The sequence below is a fragment of the Glycine soja genome, chromosome 18 (genome assembly GCF_004193775.1).
Source record: "Glycine soja cultivar W05 chromosome 18, ASM419377v2, whole genome shotgun sequence".
In the NCBI taxonomy this organism is placed as follows: Eukaryota; Viridiplantae; Streptophyta; class Magnoliopsida; order Fabales; family Fabaceae; genus Glycine; species Glycine soja.
Window position 1 is genome coordinate 40,909,587 of NC_041019.1, and position 10,734 is coordinate 40,920,320.

At 30.1% G+C, this 10,734-nt stretch overlaps 1 protein-coding gene across 6 annotated transcripts; it reads right to left on the minus strand.

Moving 5' to 3' along the window:
• Nucleotides 1–4,165: 4,165 nt before the first annotated feature.
• Nucleotides 4,166–8,036, minus strand: LOC114395964 (F-box/LRR-repeat protein At1g55660-like). Of its 6 annotated transcripts, none has more exons than XM_028357838.1 (4): nt 7,938–8,036; nt 6,833–7,807; nt 6,571–6,634; nt 4,166–4,572 (listed from the first exon to the last, which is right to left on the minus strand). In XM_028357838.1, the coding sequence occupies exons 1-4, from the start codon at nt 8,031–8,033 to the stop codon at nt 4,568–4,570; spliced, it is 1,140 nt and encodes a 379-aa protein (XP_028213639.1). In that variant the 5' UTR covers nt 8,034–8,036; the 3' UTR covers nt 4,166–4,567. The 6 variants fall into 6 exon arrangements, with proteins under 6 accessions (XP_028213639.1, XP_028213637.1, XP_028213638.1 ...); XM_028357836.1 differs by having other exon boundaries at nt 4,168–4,572; nt 6,478–6,634; XM_028357837.1 differs by having other exon boundaries at nt 4,170–4,572; nt 6,571–6,684.
• Nucleotides 8,037–10,734: the final 2,698 nt, after the last annotated feature.

Consider the following 10,734-nt stretch of genomic DNA (forward strand, 5'->3'; position numbering starts at 1 on the left):
TGAGTTATGAGGCATGATAAATTATTATAATGAGATTATAATATTGTTATGGAGATTGAGTAGTGCAAAGTGGAATGTGTTAATTTGCGAGATACATGTAAACATGATATGATTGATTGTGACATAATGAGATGTGAAATTGTGAACATGAGTTTTAGTTGTGAGTAAGTGTGTGGTTAACACCTGATGCGACATTACTTGTATTGTGAGTTGTGAATTATATAATAACTCGACCAGTGTTTATCTTGAGAAAAGTGTTTGTGCGCAGTGTTAAAGGAAAAATGTAGGTTTCCTATTTAGGAATCAGTGTTAAATTGTAGCACAATGTGTTGAACGTGTTTAAAACAGGAGTGTGAGGTCATGGATATTGTATAATTTATGAGCAGTGTCTACATGCAAAAATTGTTTTAGGAGTTGGATCTGAATCAGGAGGGAAAGGCCCTAACGGACTCTTCAGAGTGTAGGTCTTGGGGGTAAATACACCCGATTTGAGTGCTCCTTTAAGTCTGTGACCCTGACTGGTCTCCCTGTGATTTTACTTAGTGAGAGTGATCTGAAATACTTATTTTGTGGTGTGTCTTGTTATGTACTCCTAAGCGCCCCATGGTAGTTTTTCATTGACATGGTATCACATTGCATATAGGCTTGAGTCTTAGCATAATTGTTGCATAATGCTTGCTAATTTTTTATTATGAAATTGATGTGTTATTATGTCTTAATCGGGGTGTGTGATTCATGTGTAATGTGATTGATGATTGAAAAGTAAATTTTAAATGACAAAGTGATAGAATTACGTGAGTTATGTTGAAATAAGTTGTACCTCATTTATATGATATGTATATCTAGTTGTCTTGTTTCTCTATTAGTTAGGAATGTGATAACTCACTCCATGTGTGTTATTTGTGTTTAGATCCTATGATGATCTTGAACTTTGTGTTCAGGGGAGCAGATGACTAGGTGAATTGCTTTAAGGAACATTGTGCTGAAAGACGTCAAGACACAATGCTCTTATAGGATGTGGCATTGAGGTATAAATTTTTATATTAATTGTATAAAGTCTTGGACGACTTTGTTTGATCCGAAATGATTTTATTATTTATTCGAACAAGTTTAGTATGATGCAAGGAAAGTGAATATGAGTTTTTTATCCTTTTGAAAGATTTTTATTTAAATGTGTTTTAAGAACTTTTAATTAATTATAATTTATTATCCATTTTATTATTAGTACATATATGTATGGGGCGGAGGATGTCATAGTTGTAGGGAACAACAAAACAATAGTCATAATTTAAAGAGGATTTTATTTCTTGAATTTCAGAATTCAGTACCAGAATTTCTGACAGAAAAATATCAAGATGATACGAGCATAGACAATATATATATTTGAGACAGTGAACTACATATTTTCTGCATCAGTTTATGTGCTCTCATCATGAGCGGTTATTGCTGATTTATTTCCTGAGATATTTGTGGTAGGAAATCATATTTATGGATTTTGAAAAACGGCATGCTCAGCAATAATTGCACGACAATTAATGGGATTGGCTCCTTGATCTCCTCTAGTTATTCCTGATACATTACTGACATGGCTACCCTCCTCCTTCAGCCACCGTGAACCTCCATTGCCGCCACCGTAAGTGCGAGATTGAGCCGTGATTTTTGGACCCCACAGTCTAACTCCATCATTATCAGCCATTTAAAAAATTGTGGCCTAGCAGCCCACATAAGTATTTGAATGTGACTTTCGTTGCTTCTCCTCTAGGTTTGTGGATCTTCTTGGAACGTTTGAGAGGCTGTCGGACACCAAGCATGTCTACACAAACTCACATATATGGCCTCTTGAAGTTTGAAGTGTGTTTCTCATCATACTGTAAAAAATCTCCCAGATAGTTTGCTATACTACCCACTGCCATCAACACAAAGCTCGTAGGTAGGTTACATATTTGAACACAAAATGGTGCCTTGAATAGTAGTTATGGCTAGGGTTTTCCCTTCCTCTGATCACGCTAAGCAACAAAAAGTGTTTGTCAAAGGACCAAGGACCTCCTTTGAGAACATTCTTCACGTTAATAGGATGAAAGAATTGGAACAAAAAGATTCCTTTGTCAACCTCCTTTATCGAGACACCTTTCTTTGGCTACCAGATTTCCGCCATCCTCACCCTCACGATAGGAATCCGAATGGTTCTATCAGTCAAGAATCTCCCTACAAGGCACAAACTCAGGTTAGGAGTATCATCCGCTTGGTTCTCAACGGGGATGACAAGATCATCATCGTCGCCAGTAATCGTAACTCGTTCAAAGTTCTTCAGTTCCATGTTAAGTGTTGGTAACGACACCACACAAAACGATATGTAAACACGTCTAGCAAGGAGAGAGAAGCATCTCACATACAAGGGAAAAACTCTAGCAATGAGAGATATTAAAAAGCTTTTTCTTTGTCTGTTACTTTTTTAAGACATTGAATAAATTTATATTATCACTTTAAGCTTAAGATCTATTTGAATTGATTTTCTTCAAGTAGTTGGACATTAATATTATCTCTATTTTCGGTTTTCTTCAAATCTTTCAAATTAAAGTTCATTTGAGAATATTCCAGCAGTTAATTATAAATACTTTTTGAAGAATTACATGCAGATTAACGTGTACCCTCATCAATTCGTAAGAAAACTAAAATTAAAAAACGAATTCAACACAAAATTACTGTTCTATATGGCAAAAAAAAAAATAAAGAATATATGAAACCTTATTCTATAATAGACTCCCACATAGATAAAAGAGATAGAGAGGAGAAAAATGTAGATATATGTGATAAAGAGATAGAAAAAAAATGTATCAATAAGATGTTTAGGGTTTGCACTGTACAGGGGTTCAAAAATCACAACGAAGAAAAATGTGTGTATCTTTTTTACCCGTATGTATGCTAGGTTAATTTGTGTTAGTTAAAATCATTTTTGTGTTCATTAATTTTATTACTATATTTAATAAAGCAACAGAGGTTACAGTTTAATTTTATTAGTAAACCTGCCACACCCCTAATATTATTATCGAAAGAGCTTTTAACACATTGGTTCTCAATTAGAAGCATCGAATCTCAAGTAATTTTTTAATATGATATTTCATATTTCTTTGGTATTAAAAATTATTTAGGAACCTCTTGTAAAAAAAATATTTAGGAACCAATTATCGATAGATACGTGGCACACTTTAATTCAAGTCATTCATGAAAGCTTCCTTAGTAAAAGATTAATTTCGAATTTTGGATAAGACTCTAGCTACTAAGTAATAGCTTCCATCATTTAGCTTTTAATTTTGAACGAAGAATTAATGATGATATTAACTACATAAGTAAATGGGAATATATAAGCTTCATAAATAAAAACATATTGTAGACTAAAAAATAGTAAAAAAAAACTATATTCTATAATTGTTGCTGAAACATCTAGGTCGAAATTAAAAAGTTGTAAAAATGATAACATGGCGAAGGATTGGATAACATTTTCATGCCTCTGATGAGACTTGCATATTTTATATCTCAGAACAATTCCAAAGCGTGAGAAACTAGGATAATTCCCTTACATGGTTTGTAGCATCAAACTAATTCAGTTTTGTGACACCAATATCTTTCGTTGAACATATTCAGTACCCTCAAATATTCAACAGCTAACCACCAAGTTTATCTCACTACAAGTTTTACTGCCTTACTACCAGCTTCCTAACAATAAATCGCAATAAATCATCCACGAAACTGTTTATTATTGCTTCTTTCTAATATTACAATAATTTCCTTATTTCCAAAATAATTGTATCTAGATTTGCCTTCAAACTATACCTGAAATATTCAGATGTGAAATTGAACATAATGATGTCCAAAAATCATTCTTGGCCTAAATCAAGACTTGATAAATGTTGACGCAGCATACAACAACAGCAAAGAAAGTCACTTCAGATTGTTCTGTCTATTAAGTGGCCTTTTTTCTTCAGGTGTCACTGTTCTTCAAAGATAATCTAAATCTAAATTACAGAAATACAACAAAAAAAATTCTTGACAGTTTAAATGGATTGCCACTAAAAGAGGACAGATATTTGAAACAAAAGACTAAGACAGTACATTTCAACATAGCCATTCTTCGACACAGTGAAAATTCCTTAACATTATAATTTTTCATTGGCCAAAGCCAAATAACCCAAAAGAAAAGTCTATAAAAGGATAAACCAGAAGCTTATTATATAGCAGCCTATAGTATGTTGTCACTGAAAACTGAGAACAAGAGTTCGCATCCAATGCAAATTTTAAGCCACAAATCAAGATTATGCAGGGAAAAAGAACCCTCTAGATGAGACAGCACAAAAGATACAAATTTGCTGAAATGGGTGAGGTTGATAAAGCGTAAGAAATTCCGTATGAGGATAATGAAATATTTCCCCAATGTACAAGACATAAGTTTGAACAGAAAAACAAAGCCATTTGTCACTCATCATTTCCTTGTCCTCAGTTCTATCTCTGCCACTCTGCATCCTTCTCTTCAGCTTCAACTTCCCCAATGTTCCTTTTCCTTCAAACACACCTAACCTATGAAATTTATAGAAATATTTCATAAATTTACTGATTACAAATGCATACAATGAAAGAACAGATAAAAACAATTGTAAAAAAGATGAAAAATGTGAGAAAAACATTATATATAAATAACGGTATACTTTGTTTAAAATTGTTGTACACATAAATGTTATTTTTTTTAATTCTCTTTAATGATTAGGACCTTACTACTAGCTAGTGTTGGGACTTATTCCACAAATCCATATTTAATATGCATGTCCTTATCTCTATTAACTATATTTTTTTCCTGTTTGCCATTTGATGAATATGTTTTGAGTTCCTTCGTCAATATTGTAGAATTTCATCTCTGTTTTGGATTTGTTCAAGTACGTAGTCTCCCTTCAAATGGTACATTCATTGGAACACTTGAATTAGAAAAACCACAACCACAAGTATGTACCCAATTCTTCTCTAATCCAAATAGTATGATTTGTTCATCACAGGCCTTGTCTCATTTATTTGCTACTTGCTATGTAATATGCTCTTGCCATGTTTTTTAAAATCATCATTTATGAAAAAAAGATAGTATAAGCAAGGCACTGACGATACAGAAATCTACTGTAGCATTGCTTTAAGAGACTGTCAGGCTCGAAGGTAATTATAAAATGAGATAAAAAAAAAAAATAATTTGTAGACCATATCAACCTGAATAGTTTAAGCATGGATTTTAATAATGAAAAAAATTACATGTTTCAAACTCATTCCCCACTCTCATGGTTTCTGGGAAAAAAAAATTCATTCATCCATCAAAGCCAAATAAGAAAACACCAACTGATGCAATCCTTCCAAGGAAAGGACCAGTCACTAGCCATGAGTAAGAGGCTCCCAGAGGATTGGACTAGAATTGCTGAAGAAGGTTCTAAAGTTCTCATGAATTTTAGGATAGATTTTTGAGTCCATAAATCAAGGTTGGGTCTAATTATCTATATATATATTAGATTAGGATGTCATTATATTTGATCCTTGTATTTAGGATTCCATAATGTAGATATGATACCCTAAAAATATAAGATTTTTCAGTCCTTGTATTTTAGGGTACCTAGACTAGTTTTTGTATTAGGAGTGATTTTATAATTTCACATGTACTAAATGAATATTTGATATGTGTGCTGAGAAATAAATTTAATTGAATTGGTAGAAGTCCAATCCAATTAAATTTTAGAGGGGGAGGTGAGCATTTACTTACTACACCCCATTGCCACATCATATAGTCACACTTTGTGTATGTCCTTCATGCCTCATGACACCTGAGCACACTTAATGACTTAATGGAGAATCTTTGAATTGATCTTGGATTAGTGGGCTGAACCAAATTCATTATTCATAATTAGTGAAATTTTGGCTCCAAAATTTGACTCCACAAATTCAATTTCAAATTCAAGTAAAATTTGAATTGAAATTCAAATTTCCCTCTAATTTTGTGTGACACTTAGGCTATAAATAGAGGTTATGTATGTGCATTTTTTTGAACTTTGATCATTTGAAAATTAAACTTCAGATTTCATAGCTCTTTTAGAGCATAAAATTTCGTGCTCTTCTCTTCCTCTCCCTTCATTCATCTCCTTCTTCCTTCAAACTCTTATCCATGATCTCCTATGGTGGTGAGTTTCTTTTAGACTTATCTTCTCCTTGAAGTAACATCTCCTCTCTCTCTTCCTTCTCTATTCCGCTGTCATTCATCTTCCAAGAAGCAAAAGAATCCATTGATGAAGAAGATCCTAGGCCTACAAGCTCCAATAGAGCTTACATCACCAACAACAAACCATAAAAACAAGGGAATCACAATCTAACACCCTATAATTTGTTGTAAGAAGAGAGAATCAGCAAGAAAGGGAAACAAAAAGAAGTAAAACTTGAATAATTTGTAAAAATAATTACCTAAATGGTTAAGCACGAATAATGATATAACTTTCAACAATTTATGATAGCCACTCTGGTTTGGGGAGAGTTCTGAAGTAAAAACTCTACTACCTTGTTTACTTCCATAACCGACATTTGAGCATATGGATTCATTTTCACTTCCAATGACTCCAATCTGACAAAGCACGGAGGTTGAGTTCTCATTGTAGCAAGATTTGATAGATCCTAAAAAATTAGTGAATTGAAGACATATTTTAAGGGATATTGTGAAATGCAAGATTGAGTATGGGCAACAAATTTGACATAAGAATGCAGACATCATATGAACATTAAAAAAAAAAAAAAACAAGCAAACAAACTAGGGGTAACTTACATTTAGTATTATCTTAAGGGTACGCGCAGAGAGTGTCAATATCTTTACATTAATCAGCAGTTGCAACAAGCTTTTGATGTCACAATAATCTATATTAGAAGGGGTGTCAACATTTGCTTCTTCAAGAAATGAAAGATTACACGTGGAGGAGACTTGGTGATAACTGAAACTATCCCCGATTGTGAGAGAACTAAGATTTGGAGTAGAAAGCACAATCTTTCGTTGAAAAGAGTCCGGGTTGGTGAATCGAAGGGTGTCGTCCATTTCCAAACTTGAAAGGTTAGAATTAGATATGTGGAGGACTTTTACATCATTGTGCAAACTGCAATATTGAAGTACCAAAGTATTCAACAAGTTACAGTTTGAAAAGGGCTCAGCGCAGTCATTGTCACTTGCAGTGAAAATCATATTCACCAAGTGCAAGGTTTTCAATGCTGGTAGAAGTAGAGATTTGGGAAGTTCTAAAGGAAACGTAGTGCAAAGTTTAAGAGTTATCAAAGTCGGACAGGAAAACATGAGAGGGACAAAATTCTTGGGCATGTTTCTGAAATTAAAACCTGATTCAATTGTTAATTGTTGAACATTGAACAACAAAGCATATCTAATGATCATATCCAGGAGTTTGCATGCAGTTGAACTGTAGGCCCGGAAATGAAGATTAAGCAAGGAAATAGAGTGATCCCGATAACACAGTACTCCTTCTACAAATCTGTTAAAATTGTCAACATTTCTAAAGTAAAAGTGCATGAAAGAGAAACTTGTGAGACCTTTCCAAAGGTCCTTCCATCGTTTAGACAATATACAAGTTCGAACTGCATCTGTTGTGTTCATAAATTCCAGTATATGGAGCAGAACACAATCAGGGAACTCACTCAACCTGTCCCTCTCCTCTTGTCTGTCACTTCCACTTGTCCTTTGTATCTTCTTCTTAATCGTCAAGATCCCCTTAGCTTCTTTTCCTACTTCCAATGACACCTGAACAAAACATTAGACAAATCCGACAGATTTCTTCTTTGGGGAAAAATGTTCATTTAGTCCCTAGAAATACTTAACATACAAACATTTCGAAAAAGTTTGTTACGTGAAAAGGAAAGGGGAGTTATACCTGTGTAGTTTGGGGATTCATCCGTTTCTCCAACCACCCAAAGAAGAAGCTCCGCAGTTGCCGAATGACCATTGCCAGTGTCAAAGGACAAGCCATATAGACGGTAGAGAAGAATGAAAAACTATCTTTATATAAAAGTAGAAGTGGTGGTAAATGAGTAATTTGCTTTTTTTCAATCTCTAGAATAAATGAATAATATTTAGTTGTTTTTTCTCATATTTTTAAGGTTAAAAGAATAATTTTAACTTTTTTGTTCTTTTCATAAATAAAAGAGTAATTGTAGAAGTTTTTTATTTAATGAAAATTATTTACTGAAAAATTATCTCACTATGAATAATATTTTTATATTATAATTATAATTATATTTCAGCGCAATATACTATTTCATTTAATTGAACATTTTTTTATTAAATAAAAACATATTATATATGTATACAAGGTAAAATAATTTTCTTGTTTATTTTTTTATTAAATAATTAAACTAAATATATATCTAAAACGTTATATATATAGGACGTAAAATATAAAATATTTTTTATTTAAAAATTATATATTTGGAATGTAAAATAAACATTATTTATTTATCATTTAATATATAAATAAATATTATACATATGGCATTACAATTTTATAATTTATGTTTTCCATTTATATATATGTCCTCTACTATTTTTTCTTATGTTTTAGCCTCACACTTATTTGCACACATAATAATTTATGCATAGTTATTTGTATAAAAATAATTTTAAGATAATTATAACATTCAAAAATAAAAAATTATGGTTGAACATAATTTTCCAATCACCATATGTAATCATCATGAAAATTATTAGTATCTAATATTTGTATTTTTAATTCAAACAGAGTTGGAAAATAAAAGACGATCAAGAAAAAAATGACAAAGTAATATATCTTTGAAGATAATTTAATTTTGAATAACTATACATATTAATAATTAAATAAAATGATAGGTAAATTGAGTAAAAAAGTTAATTTCAATAGAAGAAGTTTTAAAATTTAGAAACAAATAGAAATATCTTTTATATGCATAGTAAATTAACAAAAAATTTAATTTTGATTTGATTGATTTATATGTTAAAATATATAATTCTATTTTTTTTATGAAATACATAAGTCTATTAAGTATGGTAAAATAGCTATTTATATGTTTTTTTAGTTAAAGACTACACTGGTGTCCCCAACTCATTATAATTCACTAAGTAAAAACAATATTTAACATGAAATACTCAATTATTTTTTAAAAAAAATATTTAGTTTAATTGATTTAGAATAATTAGGAGTAATATATATTTTAATTCGGATTAATTAGAAACATTAATATATTTTGATTCAAAATTATAACATATTCAAATTAAGATAAAATATGAATAATTTATGCAGCAAAGAAAAATTTAATTCTTGTTTTTTTATTTTCATATTTTTAAGATATAATAATTAATAATTTAGTAAATATAATTTCGTGTCCCACTCTCAAATAATATTATATCCAATAAAATCAATTTTCATATCTCACTTAATTAACTTGCATAAAAAAATATAACTTTAAGATTATTACAAGCATTTAGTAAAACAAAAAGGTTATTATGTGCATAATATAAATTTCATATTTTGGTTGAATAAAAAAATAAATTAATTTTCAGATTAAAGTGTAAGATTATTACGTTTGAATATAACTATTTTTTATACAATAATTATTTGAATCAAAAAAATTATCAAAAAAATATTATTTGAATCAAAATTAAAATCTCAAAAATAGGCTACGAGATTACAATATATATATATATATATATATATATATATATATATATATATATATAACTAATTCTGAAAGTTAATTTGATATATAACAATATAACATAATTAAATTTATATATATACCTTTTTAAATATAATAATTATTTGGATCAACTAAAAAAATGTAATATTATTTTAATTTTTTATGTAATTAAGGTCTAACTAGTGGATGGTAGTTAATAAAATTTGTGATTTCAACATCTTTTAGGATTTTCATAATCAATTTGTATTTAATTTGGAGAAATAAATATTTGCTCTTCTATTTAAAGTATCTCTGATATTTAACTATCACTTCCTTCCCATATTCATATTTTGTTTTATATAAGGCTTTATAGGTTGGCTTCATTTACCTTATCACTTCCTTTCCATTTCTTTTCTTGTAACGGTAATTGAATTTCTTCTTTGATAATCTATTTTCTATTTGGGCAATATTTCCATTTAAACACGAATCACTTATAAGGTTTGATCATTTTACTTTTATTTTTTATTTTTATTAGGATGTTTCCTTATAAGAATGGAGTTTCTAGAAAATGATTCAGGTTTTAATTTGTTTTTAGTACAAATGGAGATTTTCATTAAATAGTATTAATGATTTATTGAGTGACATATTGAAGCCGGCCGGTTTGGCCTATATGTATTTCTAGCAAAGTTCTACTAGTAGATATTCTTGGCAATAGTTAAGAAAACCCAATATTTATAACTGGAAACTACAAATGTCAAAATTCTGTAGATTTGATAATGACCATTTATTGTCCATTTAATGATAGTTGCAACTTTTTTTTAAGGTAGTTTTAAAAGTTGTTGAGGATGTTTTTATGAATTTTCTTACTGAAAATTTGGATTTAGAGTTGTTGCTTATTTATATAATGATAAGCTTCATTACAGTTTCAGAATTATGGCATATAAATTTTATATATACCTCCATACTTATTATATCTGAAATATTTTTTAGTAGTTACTATACTTTTTTTACCGACTATCA